The 18,456-nt window shown below is 31.6% G+C and overlaps 5 protein-coding genes across 6 annotated transcripts; 3 read left to right on the top strand and 2 right to left on the bottom strand.

Annotated features, from left to right (window-relative positions):
- The first annotated feature begins 624 nt into the window (after positions 1-624).
- On the top strand, positions 625-2,918 carry LOC105258120 (dehydrodolichyl diphosphate synthase complex subunit DHDDS). Its single transcript, XM_011269199.3, has 5 exons — positions 625-1,439; positions 1,531-1,692; positions 1,777-1,925; positions 2,060-2,244; positions 2,333-2,918. Exons 1-5 carry the CDS (start codon positions 1,279-1,281, stop codon positions 2,570-2,572), a joined length of 897 nt encoding a protein of 298 aa, XP_011267501.1. The 5' UTR covers positions 625-1,278; the 3' UTR covers positions 2,573-2,918.
- A 1,557-nt stretch (positions 2,919-4,475) lies between these two features.
- On the bottom strand, positions 4,476-6,743 carry LOC105258119 (protein Hook homolog 3). The gene has a single exon (XM_025414705.1). It carries the CDS (start codon positions 6,696-6,698, stop codon positions 4,584-4,586), a length of 2,115 nt encoding a protein of 704 aa, XP_025270490.1. The 5' UTR covers positions 6,699-6,743; the 3' UTR covers positions 4,476-4,583.
- Positions 6,744-6,839: 96 nt separating this feature from the next.
- LOC105258117 (iron-sulfur cluster co-chaperone protein HscB, mitochondrial) lies at positions 6,840-8,024 on the top strand. Its single transcript, XM_011269197.3, has 3 exons — positions 6,840-7,450; positions 7,557-7,813; positions 7,895-8,024. The coding sequence occupies exons 1-3, from the start codon at positions 7,094-7,096 to the stop codon at positions 8,022-8,024; spliced, it is 744 nt and encodes a 247-aa protein (XP_011267499.1). The 5' UTR covers positions 6,840-7,093.
- Positions 8,025-8,257: 233 nt separating this feature from the next.
- Positions 8,258-9,215, bottom strand: LOC105258116 (adenylate kinase isoenzyme 6). Its single transcript, XM_011269196.3, has 4 exons — positions 9,197-9,215; positions 8,992-9,037; positions 8,766-8,917; positions 8,258-8,602 (listed from the first exon to the last, which is right to left on the bottom strand). The coding sequence occupies exons 2-4, from the start codon at positions 9,032-9,034 to the stop codon at positions 8,261-8,263; spliced, it is 537 nt and encodes a 178-aa protein (XP_011267498.1). The 5' UTR covers positions 9,035-9,037; positions 9,197-9,215; the 3' UTR covers positions 8,258-8,260.
- A 244-nt stretch (positions 9,216-9,459) lies between these two features.
- Positions 9,460-12,095, top strand: LOC105258115 (protein BTG3). Of its 2 annotated transcripts, none has more exons than XM_011269194.3 (3): positions 9,460-9,590; positions 10,458-11,171; positions 11,590-12,095. In XM_011269194.3, the coding sequence occupies exons 2-3, from the start codon at positions 10,719-10,721 to the stop codon at positions 11,944-11,946; spliced, it is 810 nt and encodes a 269-aa protein (XP_011267496.1). In that variant the 5' UTR covers positions 9,460-9,590; positions 10,458-10,718; the 3' UTR covers positions 11,947-12,095. The 2 variants fall into 2 exon arrangements, with proteins under 2 accessions (XP_011267496.1, XP_011267497.1); XM_011269195.3 differs by lacking the exon at positions 9,460-9,590 and adding an exon at positions 9,696-10,172.
- Positions 12,096-18,456: the final 6,361 nt, after the last annotated feature.

The raw sequence follows: 18,456 nt of genomic DNA, 5'->3' as shown, positions 1-18,456 counted from the left end.
CTTCGCGTCGCGTCAAAAGCCCGTAATCTTTCCGCAAATGTAAAAATATCGTTTCAATAATCGCGACTCGAATGGACTCATAAACTTGCGCGAAAAATATTGTTACATTCGATCGGATCGACATGAAATCACCACCTATGGATTGCGTCATCCGGGAACCTATCGGCGAAGAGATGAATCCGCCATTGAACGCGCCATTCTTGAAAGCGTCTCGCGATTATGGCTCGATTTGTGAATCCAATTAAGAGGAGAATTGTATTATTTTGTAGAGAATTTTGCAGGTGGATTTGACGGTGAAGATATAATATGCGAGTAAATACGCGAATACTGTACAATCCACTAGTAATATTCTAATGTCCTCTCGTTGCGCGAGAGCGAGTTAAAGTTTATAAAAGAAAAATGTTCGATAACATCTGTTCGCGCGATCGTCTCTATAAGAATTCCATGTAAAAACGATTGAAAAATTATGTATTAAAGTTAGACCCGACAGAAAACTATCATTAAACACTCGTCATTTGTAACAGACGTTTTCAATATGTGCGAACTGTCGCCGCATAACTAATTAATATTTGCAATGCAGATCGACGATTTCGTTGACACTTGCGTCGAACCGCGAAGTGCATATCGTTCGACATGCATGATCATAACGATTTTTTATCACGAGCGATCGTACGTTATCATGAAACGATTGGAACAAACTCGTGCATGAATTTGTGCCGTGTATTGAGGATAGTTCCTTCATTCATTTTACTCGTTAATTTAAGAAAGTAGGAAAAAACATAATAAAAAATATATCATTGTACGCATTTACAGGAATTGATCGAGCGACATATATATGAGAGATATGTATATACATGTATACATATATATGTATGATAAATAAACCGACTCATCAGCAAGAATTGCGCGAGATAAAAATTTCGTTCGATGATAATTCAATGTATGTCGTCGCTTCCCGAATGTACCTGCATAAATAACAGCAACATAGATAAGACTGATAATTAAGATACTTGTGAAATTAACGCGCCACGGCAAAAATGACTTTAGCTCTGAAGGTTAGAGGATGACTAACAGCTGATTAGCATCATTCGTCATTGTTCGTTTTAAAATACTGTATATTGTATACCGCACGGCATTTATGTTTGTCAATAAATTGTTGCTTGCTCGATAGTGGAAAATTTGGCAAAAGTGTGTTTGAGAGAAATAAATCGCAGATAGAATCGTAAATAGTATATTTTCATACATTCCTGCATACATTCTCTGAATTTGTAAAATACAATGTCATGGATAAGGGAAAACACTTTGAATTTATTTCAATCATTGGCTTTAAAGATTATAAAGACTGGTCATGTACCTAAACATGTAGCATTTATAATGGATGGTAATCGACGTTATGCAGAGAAACAGAAAAAGGCTGGAATAGAGGGACATGTGGAAGGGTATGTATCTTTGAGGGAAAAGTTTGTAACTATTTATTAGTTTATTATATATTATTTTTTATCATGTATGTGTCTTATATTTTACTTACAGATTTGATAAATTGGCAGAGACATTAAAGTGGTGCAGGGATCTGGGTATTATAGAAGTCACAGTGTACGCTTTTAGTATAGAGAACTTTAATCGCAGTGAAGAAGAAGTTAGCGGACTTATGGAACTTGCTAGGTGCAAGTTTATGCGTCTCTTAGAAGAGAAGTGTGTATAAAATTTTAAATTAAATATATATTATAACATAAAATCTGATGGATCTAATAATTAAAATGCAATGTATATTTCCAGGGATAAATTGGCAGAGCAAGGAATATGTATTCGTGTAATTGGCAATTTATCTTTACTTTCAGAGGATATGCGTAAATTATTTGCCGAAGCTATGATCATCACTGAAAATAATGATAAAGCAACTTTAAATATTGCTTTTTCTTATACATGTAAGATAACTATATATAACAATATAATATATATTTATATACATTATTGTATTGTACTTTTTGTTAAACATGAATAAGAATTTAAATTATTTTACTAAAGTTATAGTATTTTTAACAATATTTTATCTTTTCAGCAAGAGATGAAATTACTCATGCAATCAAGGATATAGCAGTTGGTGTAAAACATGCTGATATCTTACCAGAAGATGTTAATGAAAATCTAATTTCTCAGTGTTTATATACTTATAAATCCTTGAATCCAGATTTATTGATTCGTACTTCTGGAGAAGTACGACTTAGTGACTTCCTCTTGTGGCAAGTAAGAAGACAGTTTGTTTTGATAAATTTTTTTTTATTTATTAAAGCACAGATCCACTATTAAAATAATCTTAAATCTTTTTTTTTAGATCTCCAATTCTTGTGTCTACTTTACCAATGTATTGTGGCCTGAATTTGGTATATGGAATTTACTTAGCGCTATTTTTTACTATCAGAAATGTTATTCTGATTTACAAAGAATTGCAAAAGTACAACAGTTGAAGCCAATTATAGAGCACAATGATAGAACATCTATGTATATTAATAAGTTGCATCATGAACGTCAAGTTATGATTGAAAATATATATTTGTCAACAGTTCAATCATAGATATTAAATAAATGTCCACTGAGCGCTTATATTTCAGCAAATACAAATATGCTGAAAACCTGCCACTCATATTTTGTTTTAAATCATTCTAAATCAGGATAAAGTGTAAAGTATCAGTGGCAATTAGATATAAATTGTTGAAAAATTATAATATTAAAAAATTTATGTAACTCAGGGAGATAACTACAAATAATTCTTCCAGTTATATGTAAAATATATTAGAAAATAAATGCATGTATATAAAAGAAAGCAAAAATAAATCTTTAAAATATCTGAGCGAGATCCAAGATTGAAACATGCGAATAATTACAACAAAATTGCACAATAAAATCTTTACTTTTGCAAAGTTTCTTTTTTATATATCTCTTGTATATAAACATATATATTATAAATCTTATGAAAAAATAATTATAAATTAGATAATTAAAAGAGCTTTTTTTAAAGATGTATAAACTAAATAATTATCAAATCTTTATAATTTAATACATTTTAATGATCAATATTTATATTATTAAAATCTTTAGAATGGAATATTTGTTTTCCTGAAAGATTATAAATATAATTATATACATAGATATTGAAATTTGGTTTCAGTATGCATTGTATATTATGTAGCGCATTTATATATTTATTCATGTTTGTATGTACACATTCCGTAAAATAGTTTTCCAATTACTTCATCATCATGTGCAGGGGGATTATAAAATAGAATTGTAAAACAGATATATATATATATATAATAGCAATAACAGAAATCATGTATCAAATAAATAATGTTAGTTGTAACATTAACGCGCGACTATAAAAATGTATGAATAAATTGTATTGTATTCATAAATATTTATATATTTATTTTCCTAATTCTAAGAAATATGTGTATATCGATATATACTATTTACAATAATTTGTCTTGTCATATATTATTGCACAAGGCAATAACAGACAATTAACACTTTTCATGAATATACACTTTGCATCAATCACATTTTATCAAAATAAGCGTTACTATGAAGTATATACAATATTTTCAAATCAGTAATTGTTCATCATCAGCATAAATTAAAATATCACTAAATGGGATAAAATTTGTCCACATTATAATATACAATGTGTTGCGCAATATCCATTGTCAGCATGCTAAAAAGCAATATATATTTCATATACAATATATATATAATCATCTTATTTACAATTCGTTTATTTAACATATCTTTTTGTTTTGAGCTCGATTAAAATAAATACAATGATAAACATTTCCGATATAGATTACAATACAATTTGAATGTATCGTTTAATTCGTTTTTCTAGCTGATGGAGATATTTGTGCAATTATTTCTTTATTTATTAAAGATACAGGAACATATGTATTGGCACATCTAATAGCCAGAAAATCACCATAAATGTTTGGCTGAGAATTGGAATTGTAGAATTAAAAGTGTTAAAAAGTGTTAAATATCTATGATAATTTTATAGGAAGACAGAAAAATTGGCTGGATACACATCTATGAATGATTGCAATAAATGGAGGAACTGAGTCTAATTTATTTGTAACATTATATATTGTAGATTATATTAGATGTTTATAATTTATCTCTTTATGAGATTTTCTATAAATTGTTTTTTTTTAATTAAAAAGTAAATGTATGTCTGATTTTTGTTTTTTTGCTTTCCTTTGAATTATTTAATTGCATATCTATATCGGAAAAAATAGAATCATTTGTGATAATTATAATAGCGAAATAAATGTGATACCATAATATTGTGTATAACAAGATATTAATTATGTTGAATGTTCCACATTGTTATTTAATAAGTTTGATTGTTGAATTCATATTAAAATACAATATATATATATATATATATATATATATATATATATATATATATATATGCGTGTATCACTTTATCGCCCTATTATAATTAACAATAATTATACCTAACTATCTCAAATAATTAAATATTACTTTATTACTTTTTTATAATACTTAAGCATGAAGTCGATTCGCTCTTTTCATTTTGAGTTATAAGGTGGATGGCGTCTTGCTGAAGGTTGTCTTTGTCTGGCTAAGAAAGATTGACCCTGTCCTGAACTGAGCGCCGCGAGCCGTTGATCTATCACCTCTCTGTGACAATTCAAGCCTAATCTATGAAAAGCGGTCACCATTAACTTCTCTTCCATCTCTCGCAACAACCTGGACTCTTTCATGGAACGCTCCATGTCCTCAATCATTTTGCGCTGTTCTAGCAATTGATTACGCAGAACAACGACCTCACTCGGTGAAGAATTATTCTGTTTCGGGTCTAGGCTCTTTATAACACTCTTGGCTTTTTCAATGTACTTCTTATAACGTTCCTCGAGTGCGGCGTTTTCGTATTCCTTCCGCGTCAGTTTCTCCTGAATAGCAAAGGCTTTCTGTTTTTGTGCTTGCAAAGCACTCTCGCGTTCCTCGAGCTGCAATGTCAACCGTTCCCTTTCGGCCTGCATTTTTCGTAGTTCATCCTGCAGCTGTGACATTTTCTGATTCAAACCCGCGTCGTTCTTATTATCGTCACTGGTTTGAGTACCCATGACCTCCTCCAATTTGGTTTCTAATTCCATTATCCTTTGATTCGCTTTGCGATTTTGTCCTCGCAATGTATTTAAACGTTCCTCGGAATCGTCCAGCAACGCTTGCACACTAGGTAGCTTGTCCTCGTTACCCGTCTGCTTCATCTTCAGCATCTTGTTCTCCAACTGTAAGCGGAGTAATTTCTCTTTAATCTCAAGTGGAACCATCTCCGTTCCAGCAACGCCGGAACTATCGGCACTGGGTTTTGCCATGTTCTCAGCAGTTTGCAATTGCGTGTTGCACTTCAGTTCTTCATTCGTCTCCTTCAGGGCGTCTCTTTCGATAACTAGCCGATCTCTCTCCCTCTGCAAAGCACCTAATTTGGCTTCCATCTTCTTGCCCTCGAATTCCAATCGATCGTATTTGTTACTCTGCTCATCCAGTCTATGATGAACTTCTGTGAGCTGCTGTTTGCATGCCTCCAAATGATTGCGCAACATCATCGTGCGCTTCACTTCTTCTTCATAGTCTAATTTGGCTTGTAAATATTCAACATTTTTATCTTCTGATATCTTGAGCTGCCTCTTAAGATCGCTTAAATCCTCCATCTTCTTCTTGTATGATTCTATCATGATTTCATACTTTGCTACTTTATCTGCAGTTTCTCTCAAAGCATCGATTTCGTCTTTCAGGTGGTTTGCTTCATCAGCTGCTTTTTGTAAATCCTCTTGTCTCGATTGTAACTCCAATACTTCTTTTTCCAACAATTCCGCCTTTAATCTATAATCATCCCTAGATGTTTCCATTTTAAATAATTCATCCTTTAATGCATCCACTTGTTTCCGCAATCCAGAATATTTCATTATAGAACCAGACTCCTCTGGATTCTCAAACTCGTCCAACCGCTCCTGGAATTTTTTATTCTCCGCAATCAATGCAGCCTTTTCCTCCTGCAACAGAGAAAGCTGTTGATCAAGTTCGTGACACTTCTGCGCTAGTTGGTCCTTCATATCTATTGCCACTTGGAGCTCCGCATAGAGTCTCTGTTGAGTACCATCAGCTGTATCAAAGGATTCAAAGTTGAAATTGCTACTCAATTTGGGCCCATGCACACTGCTCTCAAGCTCCTGGATACTCTGCATTATTGCCTGCTGCACAGTCTCCTCCATACCCATTATTTTAGTGATGTACTGCTGCTTCTGATCGCAGTTGACAGCGCAACCAAGAATCAGCTGTAACAAATGACGCAGCTCATCGCTGTCATAATGCTCACCTATCTTGATCGCATCCGGCTTGACGTAGCCTGACAATGGCTGGTTCAAACACTCCATGTAATATTCCATCACAGCCTCCACAATCTTCTTCATGTTGCTTACTCTAAGACGCCAGTTAGCACCCACGTCAGTCTTGATCTTCGCCTTCCATACTGCTGTGAACCACTCTGGTGCAATCTGGGCCAAGGCTTCCGCCAGGGCAACCCCATCGCTTATATCCTCCGCAGAGCTATGCGGCGCTTGAAGATCAAACGTACCCAACCATTTGATTAAATTGTTCAACTGTTGTCGATGGTCCCCCATTTCGCTGTGTTTTCCCGGGGATTAGCGAGCTTGAAAAAAGCTCGGAGACACTCACACGACTCTAGTTTTCGTCAAATTCTGCGACACGTGTTGTTCTCGTGACCGCGACTCTTGGTTGAGTTCATAATCCCACTTGTCCCTCCTTGAATCAAGATACAATATTATAAATCAGATATAATGTGAATTATTATACCGAACCATCTGTTCTGCTGCATGGAGAGAGACTAACCTAGAGGATTATTGTTATCGCATCTCGACACGGTCTGATAGCGCTTTATCGGAGAGAGGCGGAAGTCGCAAAATTCAAGTACCTCGACAATTGCTCGTGTATGTAATGATAATTGTACATTGGCACAGATTTATTTGTTTCATTAGATGAGATTACACTTGGGAAAATGTTTTTGGCGAGAATCATTAAAAAATCTACGATGGCAGTAAGCCCGATCAAGCAGCAATGCAAGCTGTATTCGTATCAGGCATCGTCGAGAAACACTCATCCTTCGATCACGTTATTGGGAACACTACGTTTCTGCAGTGACAGTCCACTTAAATGTTGGAATTGTAATTATATGTACAAATCCGAGCTGTTCTGCTCAAAGTGCAAAGTGTTGCAGGAGCTACCACAGAACTTGAACTATTTTGACATCATGGGAATTAAAAAAAATTATAACGTGATTAATGAAGAATTACATAAAAAATATAGAGAGCTGCAAAAGATGTTACATCCTGATAAATTTGGTAACAAATCTGAGGCAAGTATTTGTTCTTAAGCGCATAGTTTCCTCTTAATCACAAGTTTTGTAATTTATGGTGAAATATTCTTTTTATCTGTAAATAAAATCTATTTTAACTGTCTAGAAAGAAAGACAAATCTCAGAGAATTTATCCTCTCTAATAAATAAAGCTTATAGTACATTGATGCATCCATTAAAAAGAGGATTGTATATGTTGCAATTAGAAGGTATATCGATATCGGAAGAAACTACCAACTTGAATCCAGAATTTCTTATGGAGATTATGGAGCGTAATGAAGAAATAGAAAATGCAATGGAGGACAAAGACAAAGTCTTCAAATTGGCTAAAGAATCCAAAGAAATGCTTGAAACATTATCAAAGTAATCTTCACTTTCTTTAGCTTTAATAAGCTGCAAAAATCGTTTTCAACATATCTAATATTTTTCTCAATTTTTCTTTAGCCAAGCGGCAGAAGCATTCAAAAAGAAAGATATTGAAACAGCAACAAAAATCTTGATAAAAATGAAATATTACGATTCTATAGATAATAGATTAAAAAGATTAAAGTATGACTTAGGTATAGTAGAATAAATATATTGCAACTTTTCCAAAAAAACAATTTGTTTCTTATCATATCATTTTTCTTTAATGTATATATATTATATTATCTAGACTGTAAAAATATGTTTCTATATATATTGTGACTTATATACAGAATTATGTAAATAATTTTATTTGCAACAAGTTATTAAAATCTAGATACTTCATTACTTTAATTAATGTAAATAAAACAAAAGAGATTGAAAGGAAATTAATTATACATATTTTCAAGTTTGCGGATTGTCTATTTTCCACTGTTCCAGCCACTGACATATCCTATTTACATTATCTGTCAACTGATCTACGGTATTGCTCATCAGTTCGTGTACTATTTCTTTCCTGTAGGATGACCTTGCCTCTTCGAGAATAGTTTGAAAAATTTCGCAATCTATGTTATCTTCTAGTTTCTTTCCACAATATCCTCTTTCCTTAAGACGATCGTACAAGATGGTATTGTCTGTTCTGAGTACAAATACAATATCGAACCATCTCTCAGGAAAGAACTCGGCACTATGATAATCTACAATCTTTCCTCCTTCGTTCATAAGACTTTCCATTCCATCCAATAACTAGAAACAAAACATTGTGCAAAAATTTCAATTTATATACGACTAAAAAAATTTAAATAATATATAAAATTTACAATTAATATATTTTATAAATCCTATTTTCTTAAAATCCTAAAAATTTTAATATGTAAGATATATCAACACAATAACAAAAAATTATTACTTTGTCCTCATCTAATACACTGCACTGGTACACCTCATCGTATTCATCTAGACATTCATTCTCTATAGCTAGTTTACTAACATCGAGCCATTTTAGTCCGGTTTTCTCCGATAACATACGCGACATTAGACTCTTGCCGACACCAGGCGTGCCTGAAAAATATAAACCATTCTTAATGCAACTTGCTAAATAATTCATACTACAATCATATTACGTTATTAAATACCTGTTATCAGAATGTTAGGCGCGTTCCTATGCATATTCAACATTTTCTAAAAGATACAAACAGATCCAAATAAAATGCAAATTAAATTTCAACCATGTGCATATATATATATATGTTTCATTTGGCTTCACTAGAGACTTCAAAAAATTCTTGATTGTTTTATTTTAAATGGAAATTCTAGGGAATGCGAAGAAAACGAACAGACCTGCTGACCTGCGACTTTCTCAAGGCGACATTGCAATATGCACTGAGCGACAACGATTCTTTCCTTGGCCCCTCTCTCGCGGAGCAAGGGGAGCGTAGAAGTGACCAATCAGCTGGCAGCGTGGCAGTGGCTGATTGGTTAGAGGCTACGTTCCCCTTGCCCCGCGAGAGGGACGAATCGTTGCGTGGAGTGTACGCTGATTGGCGGGGCCATTTTAATCCAATTGAAAACTAATCATCGCACAGCACGCGCATCTACATCGTACGCTGCTCCATGATCGTGGAGTGCAACGTAACACGTGTTAGGTCGGGTACGTTTATTTAAAGAGAACGAAGACGTAGTTTTTTTTAGAGCTTCGCGCAGTAGAGGGACACGGAATTTTCGTCACTGACTCGTAAGAATCATTTCATGTTATTATCGCGCGATATCGGGCTCCGTGTCGCCGCGGCCTCGCGTTGGACGCCCGATATTAAACGCGTCCGCGAAACGGGTCGCGATCGCGAACGGGGAAAATCGGGCCACGGATCTGGCAGTGCGCGGGACGGCGGCGATGAGCTGGCATAAAATCATCGTCGCGTGTCGACGTCGGCGTCGACGTTGACGTTGACGTTCGTCCCGCGGGGGTGACGTGATGCGCGCGATTGTCGCCCGAGGATCGAACGTCGCTCGATTATCAGCGACGCTCGGATAAGCGACTTCCTCTCGACCTAACCTGCCTTCCGAGCATCAAGCTGCATAACATATTGTACTCGGGACTCGTCTCGCTTCTCGAGCCCGCGGATATCCCGATCGCGCGACATCGCTCGCGCTGAACGCGCGTCGGACGAGACACGTGGTTTCGTTGAAGTACCGAGGGAAAACAAACAAACGCTTCGTGTTTCGTGCGGAGCACAGTGTTTTCGAGCAACTCGAACTTGAAAAGTGGAACGCACTTTGCGTTCTAATTTTTTTCCCCACCTCAGGCGTACCTCAAGAGGTACTTTAATGCTACCGAGATCGAGGCGTGAATTAGATTTTTAATTTAAAGGCTCATTTCGTGACTCACGCGTTTATGTTTATCATCGTGGATCTCCATTAGCGGGAGGCAATCTACTTGAATATGCATTTTCTTCACTTTATAACACGGGTTTTTTACGCTTTTTTTCATTCGATTCTACTCTTGACCTGGATTCGAAACGGTTCGGAATTTCGAAGCGAAATATCGAGGTAATTGATAATAGTGAATTTGATAATAATGATATTTTTTTCTGTTTATATACAGATTGTAGCAGCACTCTAGTAGGATATATAAATTGTACGGCCAAAACTACAACATTACTCAAAGTTTGGCAAGCAAGACGCCAGCAATACACGCTAGAAACATAGATCTTGAAGAATTTAAGCGTTGCAACGGTGCAGAAGGGCTCTATGTGCTCCACCGTGACTTGGGCAAATGGTACTTTAGTTTCCAAGAGCTTACTACTGTGGTATCGCGAGAAGTGCATCCGATCGACCTGTAACTGGGACATACGACAGCGACAAGATGCTCAACGAGATCAGGGCGGCGGTACTGTTCTTAGTAAAGCTGATCGAAAAAAGCGAAAAATTTAGTCCCGATCAATTAGAATGCTTCAAGCGACACTTGGTCGAACTGTTGACGGAACGCTTTAAAAACCACTGGTTTCCCGACAAGCCGTTCAAGGGCCAGGGATATCGTTGTATACGCGTCAATGGCCACAATCGTCGAGATGCAACCCTAGAGAGCGCCGCGAGTGCTGCCGGAGTCAAATATGAAGACCTGGCCCTGCCGGTGGAGTTAACTTTGTGGGTTGATCCCAATGAGGTCTGCTGTCGATTCGGTGAGAGTAAGGGATCATATTGCACGCTGGCATCGTTTGAGGATAAGGAGAATACTGTACCCATTTTTCAAAGCGAACATAAAAAGAACATGGAAAAAGAGAACAAGGAAGTCCATGTGGGGTCCATCAAGATACAGGCAAGCATTTTTGTTGTGATTGTTTTATTAATTCAATTAATATCTTATTAAATGGATTAAAACAAATTAATACTTCCTATAACATATAGAATATATAAGTACAAGTATAAATTCAATTTCTCAATTTATGAATTAATTTGTTTTTTTATTATATCTTTCTCAGATCATACAAAACATTTATACAATGAACAATTTACAATATTCTGAATATATCGATTAGATATGAAATATGTATTAGTATATAAAAAACAATTAATTTAAAGGTCAAAAAATTGATTATCTCTAAAATTATTAATTTGCAGATATAAGCTATCAATATCTTACTTACATGTAATATTTTGTTTATATATTTCCTATATATATTCAATCATAACTACATGATAACTTGGAAATAAATTTTTATATATTTCTGTTGCAGAAATCCCCTTTAACCGCTAGTACAGAACAACAACAGCCGAAATCAAAACTATTAAGCACTGCTAATCAAAACCAACAACATAGCAATAACGGTACAGGTAGGAGACGTAATTTGAATAGTCCTAGACTGCATCTGAACAGAAATCGTTCGTGGTTCGGTCACTCCTTTAGCATGGGTTACGGTCCTCATCCAATCAATCAGCCTTGGTACAATATAATGCCTCCGCATTTCCTCGGTGGCCCTTCTCCACCGCCCTTTATGGGACATCGGGGGAATAAATGGGTACACCCGTCCTCTTATCCGACAGGACCCTCCCGTTTCCACCACTGGTCTCCCAAAGCTACTCTTAAGGTATAAAGAAAATCTCTTTCAAAGAAAACAGTTAGAAAACCTGTTTCTTTTTACGAAAAAATTCGAAAGGAAAAATATAACAGAGTGTAAGTTGATTTTATGGAAAATGCTTATATTGTTACATTTTGAAATAAAATATCATGCTGTGATTTATGTTCACGATTAAGAAAATTTTAGTTAAAATATATTCGAAAATATATGTATACGCAGATAGAATATATGTGTGTGTAGAGAATAAATATATGAATTATAAATATAAATTTTTATATATATTGGAAACAGGTTTGTTAACGCGTTTTAACAGTGACGAAAATTATCCATCCTGTAATTACAAATGACCTTGTTCGAAGTATGACTAAGGCTTACGATTTTTTATGACGAGAGATATTGCATTATTACATGTTACGTATATATAATGATAAATTGGAGTAATAGATGTTTAACTCCGGATGCAAGGTTGCTTGTAAGGTAGACTAGTAGCAATTCAAATAACGTATGAATCGACGCATTAGCGAAATGTGCGATATGAAAATAGATGTCATATCATATGACGGTTATTTCTTCAATAATACTATTCGGAAAATACATCAAGGAATTGAGAGAATCTACTTGGCTTCTCTAATTGTTATAAATCGGTAAATTATACATTCTTCTAGTTACACAAATTAAAATTTTTCTAGTTGTATATATTGTCAATCTAGTTCTTGAAATTGTATAATCAAATTGACAATGTGAAATTATTTCTTTATGCATTAATAGTCCAATAATAAGAGTAAATACCGAAAATAATTTTGAAAATTTTGAAACTTGATACATATAATTTTCTTGAGAGAGAGGGGAATGCATACTAAATAAAATATACTTTATTTATATATCACTTTGTATGACTAAGTGATATAAGGATTTTTCGAAGACTCTCGTCTGATAAGATCAGACAACATTATGACTATATAACATAAAGATTGCATATGTGATATGATTAATTAAAGTATATTTTATATGAAAAAAAAAACAGTTTTTTTAATGCACGTCGAAAGCAGGTGGATTTTAGGGCTTTATTTTTCATTTAAAAATATCTGTATCAAGTTTCAAGAATTTTGAAATTAATTCTGTTATTTATAGTCTAATTTGAATTGGACTATAAATAACACCAATTTCGTTCCGATATGACTAATATTTGCTGTAGTAGATTTTATATGCACATCAATAATACATAAATAACGCGGAAAATGTTAAGTTACCTTATATTTCGTGTATATATATATTATAAATAATTGTTATTAGTGATAAATGTTTGATTTCGGTAAGATCTTGACATATTCTGATTTATCAATCCGATGTTTTATATATATATATACTATATCGTTATATGTTATTATATCGTCTAACAAAATATGAGAACAAATTCGTTCTATTTTTCCATGTATCGGAGAATAGCAACGCGAATGCATTTTATTCATTTTCGTACTTGGAAAAAAACAGACATCCACGATACGTTATTTAAAGATACTGCCGTCATTGAGATTTTATCAATGATCAATGCTTGTTGTTAGATTAACGACTCGACGACATTAAAATTAATTGCGTTACCACATGCAGTTAAATAAGCATTATTTTTTGTCATATTCGACGTGAAGATAAGCGTGATAAATTCATTCTTATAAATTATACACTATCTTTAACTTTACCTACATTGCTCGCATATCAGTTTCTTAAAGTTAACACGTTCAAACGCAGTGGTAATACTAATGTCATGTCAATGTACATTTGGCCTTATATGTATATTATAGAGAATTTATATATGAGACATCAATAATATATATATTTATTTATACATATGTTGGCTTTATCGATAATAAGCGTTCGTATTTCTTGTTTTTATGGTATTATCTCTTTATATGTATATAATATACGCTGTGCGTAAATATATTAATGAATTAATGCCGAAAAAGTGCAATTCTTATTTGTGATTCACTCTGTAAGATTAGTTGTTCCTTCGAAATATTTGCATATTAATTTCGAATTAAATATTTTTCTTAATATCTAATATTTGTTAGCTACTTTTAGATATCGATACAGAGTTAATGCTCCTATTTTCAAGATATTTTTATGTAATAAAATAAGAATAAGATTATATATTTGAAATATATATATATATATATATATATATATATATATATCAAATTATAATTAATACAGTTATAATAATATCTAATACAATAATATACTAATACAGCTACAGAGAGTATAATTACGTAACTTAATATGTTTTGTTTAGTTATCTTTATGTACATATATCTATGTCATACATATTAGAAAAAACTTAAATTTATGAGAAAGTAATCTAAGCAAAATTTACTTAAATTTTTAAATTAATAAACTTAATTTTTCATATAATATAAAATAGTAATCCAAATCGCAAAAGAATTTTTTTATTTAACATAATCTATAAATTACTTTCTAAAATTGCCTTACTATTAAGAACGTTATTTTTTTATTTTGGTATTCGATTTAAAATGCTAAAAATCGGATAGAGTATATAGTCTAAATTGTGCAATTAATTTAATATTGTGCAATTTGTGTAATGAATAAAACATAACTTTTCTCGAAGGAACAATTTTTGTTACGTGAACAAATAAAATTGCAAATATTATGTATAATTCCAACAAAATTTTAACAAAAAGCATGAGATGCATTTTTATATTAATCACAGATAGCATAAGCAAAATACTTTTTTAAACAATCACTTCTAATATATAATACGGTAGAATCGGAAAATATATTATATTTTCAATATCGCATGATAGGATTGCTGTAGCTGCATTCTTTATATATATTACTGTTGCTGATACATACGTACACACAATAGTCTTTAACATGAATGATTAATCTAGATGTATATTATAAAAAAATCCTTAGTAAATTACAAGATAACGATTTTTTAAAAGTATAGGATGATATTATTGTAATATCCTTTTGTGGCCTTGTTTCGCGCAATAATTTCGAGATGCTGCAACTTCGTTTCGACAAATGTTATACTTGCATCTTAAGACTGATTATTGATTTTAAGCAAAATATAAAACATTATACATGTATATTTTTTGATAAATAGATTATATAATATAGCTATTGTTTTTTCCTTTATTTAAATAACATTGATTATTAAAAAGAATTAAATGAAAAATAGAAACAAATATTCGAACTATATTTATAGTAAATAATATATATTATTGGATCTCGAGAAAATTTAGTTTCTATTACAATAAAATTAATAACAATTTACAGCGAAACGAGATTGTTGTACCTCCGTTATGATGAAAGAATTTGGTGTGAAATAGATCGTCCTATTTAGCATAATTCTACAAACTTTCACATCTCACGATTAGTATCGTTCGTTAAACGTAATCTGCCCTAGTATAGAACTTTGTGTTCAATTTGTTAAATTTTATTCAAAGGCGTTATGTTGTTGTTATATAGGAATATAAAAAGTTTATAAATATTATATATATATATATACAAACACATGCGCATATATATATATATATATAAATATATAACAGTATATATATATGTAGAATTAAGCAATATTGCATTCGGACATATTCTTTTATTAATATTCTTACATAACATATACATGTATAATATATATATACATATATATATATATATATATATATATATATACATGTGTATATATAATATAAAAAAAGGAAGAAAACGCTCAACATTTGAAATGTTCCAAACTTTGTAACTGTGTTCAAATGTAGGAAAAATTGAATGCGATGACAACGTACCTTTTCTTAATAATAAGTAGTTAGTCAATTACTCTATACGAAAACCATATGCGGCAGAGTGTCTTGTATAACAACAGTAATATACAGCGAACAGGGATTTAAAGGGGTGAAACAATACTTTTATATATAGAAAATTTGGAATGCGATGTGCGCGAGGCAACTAGAACGAATATTAATATAATAAGAAATAATGGCACTTGCAATTAGCACAAAACATTTTGTACTTATCTCATTTTTATTAGAACAATATTTTAACACTTTGAATCCGATTGATGATATCGTTTTATCACAGTTTATAGCAAATTATCATATATAAAATTAAGTATTTGCATAAATAAAATTATAGAATATACATATACCATATGGTATTAAAAATAGAAATAAAACGAAAGTCAATAAAATAAATAATAGGCATAAGATTATCTCATTCACAAAATATAAATTAAAAAATATAGACTGGTGGATTCAAAGTGTTAAAACATATTTTGAATATTGGTGCCTTTTCTTCATCTGATCGACTTATTAATTTCTATCACGATATCATTCAGCGTTCTTTCACGGATGCAAAATCGTATTTCACATTTTCCATGACACCTCGAATTTTTCTATATGAGATAAAACAAAAATAATCGATACTTTTCCGAATTACCGCATATTGAAGAACGTATTAATGTTTGGATCATTTCGATTGTAGAGTACAATATATAAGCATTATATAAACGTATATAAATCTTACTACTTGTGTATCATATGTTGTAGGGATATATATTTCTTCTTGCATAATTGTATAATGCCATTGTGACCCTGGACGAATGTTGAAAGAAACGGTTCGATTTCCTTCACACAAATAAATTTATTATGATAAATTACTATTTTATGATAAGCTATAAGGAATATTTTTGATTGTTTATTATTTTAATTTGGAAAAAAGGTTTTTATTCTAATCTACAAAAATTTTATAAATAATAATCTACAATAATTTTAAAAATACAAAATAAGAAATTCTATTAATTATTAAATTTGTATATAATAAATTAAAAAGTTATACACACATAACTTTATATAATTTCATTCTCTAAATATGAACAAGTAAAAGATATATATTTATTTGCATTTAAATAAAATTGAATTATATCTAAGAGATTTCACTAGTCAAGATAAATGCTTTAGATCAATAATTAACAAAAAAAATACACGATATTCATAAGAATTAATATGATTAGAATGATGATTAAAAGAAGGAAAAAACCGTTGCTTTTTACGTTCTTTTGTATGATTAGCAATTTCTCTTTGCATTTTTCGGCAAGTTCAAACATAATATAGCTGTTTTTTTCGATACATTGTTTCATGTTATCTATTGATAAAAATATCATACATGTTAGATTAACACACATTTTCAGATCATCGATAATATTTTTGCATAGTGCAATGAATACTAAACAAGAATTTACGATTTCGTCGTGCTTGTTAATCAAATTTTCCCCGACCGCATTCGTTCATATGACCCGATAAAAAGATAGCGCTTTAGAATTTTTCGATTAGGGCATGCCGACGCTTTAATTCGATGTAATCACGAAGTGATGATCATTGACGAAGTTGCATAAGACTTCAACTGCACTCGACACTTGCATAGCAAATTAGATAAGAGTTTTTTCTGTCGTGTGTAGTTTTATGATAGCGTAAACTGCAAATGCGGTCTGCGAAATTGAAGGCGTTACAAACGACGATTGAATTTCTTGGTAATTAGAAAAAGAAATTTCCGAATTTCTTTTTTAAGATATTAATTACATATGAATATAATACTGCGATATTTTTCAACGTAGAATAAAAGCTTCAAAATTATTTAAAAAAATCGATAACGATTTATTTAATAATTTATTTAATAATTATAACAAAAATATAACTAAAATAATTTAAAAATTTTCATTTTTAAGCATTGTTATTAGTTTTATTTTACAACTTGTTAATCCTATCATTGAAAAACATCGTAGTATGGCATCAGTCTCACTATCGTAGTCTAATGATCATTGGATACTTATTTTTTTATATTTTAAGTCTATCATGAATATATAAATATATATACATTTGTTTATACATTATAAAAATTTTATATAGCGAACAAAATAATCTAATTTATATAAAGAAAAAGCTACATATATATATTGTTTGAAGGCAGTGTTTGTGGTGCCTTTATTTTTGCAGTCTGCAACAGAATTTTAAGATTGTTGTTGGTAGTGACTATTGTCTGATCAAAACAACCGCTCGACCATTGTCGCATTTTGTACATATACATCAATATTAGATGAATATTACGTACACATGGTTACACAGGATTGTTCAAGAAAAATGTGTTTTTATAAGTAATTAATTCACGTATATAAGTCATAATTCAATTTTCTTTTTTTTCCGTTTTCATCTTCGGCAACTTGACTCTTGTTTTAATTATTTGACTTTGGTATTGGACCGAGATTTTCATGACACACATGACATATATTGGACGTATTTAAATTAATTATTTTAAAATTTGACCTCTTATTACACTTGACTTAAAATAAATAACTTATAAAACATATGCAAAAGCTTTAAAAGAAAAAATAAATTTCAAGGTTAAAATTTTACAATGATCAATGTTAATTCTCTATTTTAAATTAAAAACAAATATATATATATATACTTACACAAGAAATAGAATTACATATGTTATATTTTAGTTTGAAGATAT

This window comes from Camponotus floridanus, unplaced genomic scaffold, assembly GCF_003227725.1.
Source record: "Camponotus floridanus strain SB8 unplaced genomic scaffold, Cflo_v7.5 scaffold88, whole genome shotgun sequence".
Classification (NCBI taxonomy): domain Eukaryota; kingdom Metazoa; phylum Arthropoda; class Insecta; order Hymenoptera; family Formicidae; genus Camponotus; species Camponotus floridanus.
Note: the sequence above shows the minus strand (reverse complement) of the source record. Positions and strands in the feature narration are given on the sequence as shown.

Coding starts and splice junctions, on each gene's coding strand:
- LOC105258120 (XM_011269199.3), top strand. CDS start 1,279: ATGTCATGGATAAGGGAAAACACTTTGAATTTATTTCAATCATTGGCT. Junction 1,440..1,530: donor ATAGAGGGACATGTGGAAGG/GTATGTATCTTT, acceptor TTTTACTTACAG/ATTTGATAAATTGGCAGAGA. Junction 1,926..2,059: donor TATTGCTTTTTCTTATACAT/GTAAGATAACTA, acceptor TTATCTTTTCAG/CAAGAGATGAAATTACTCAT.
- LOC105258119 (XM_025414705.1), bottom strand. CDS start 6,698: ATGGGGGACCATCGACAACAGTTGAACAATTTAATCAAATGGTTGGGT.
- LOC105258117 (XM_011269197.3), top strand. CDS start 7,094: ATGTTTTTGGCGAGAATCATTAAAAAATCTACGATGGCAGTAAGCCCG. Junction 7,451..7,556: donor AATTTGGTAACAAATCTGAG/GCAAGTATTTGT, acceptor TTAACTGTCTAG/AAAGAAAGACAAATCTCAGA. Junction 7,814..7,894: donor ATGCTTGAAACATTATCAAA/GTAATCTTCACT, acceptor ATTTTTCTTTAG/CCAAGCGGCAGAAGCATTCA.
- LOC105258116 (XM_011269196.3), bottom strand. CDS start 9,034: ATGTTGAATATGCATAGGAACGCGCCTAACATTCTGATAACAG. Junction 8,918..8,991: donor GCCTAACATTCTGATAACAG/GTATTTAATAAC, acceptor TATATTTTTCAG/GCACGCCTGGTGTCGGCAAG. Junction 8,603..8,765: donor GTGTATTAGATGAGGACAAA/GTAATAATTTTT, acceptor TTTTGTTTCTAG/TTATTGGATGGAATGGAAAG.
- LOC105258115 (XM_011269194.3), top strand. CDS start 10,719: ATGCTCAACGAGATCAGGGCGGCGGTACTGTTCTTAGTAAAGCTGATC. Junction 11,172..11,589: donor TGGGGTCCATCAAGATACAG/GCAAGCATTTTT, acceptor TTTCTGTTGCAG/AAATCCCCTTTAACCGCTAG.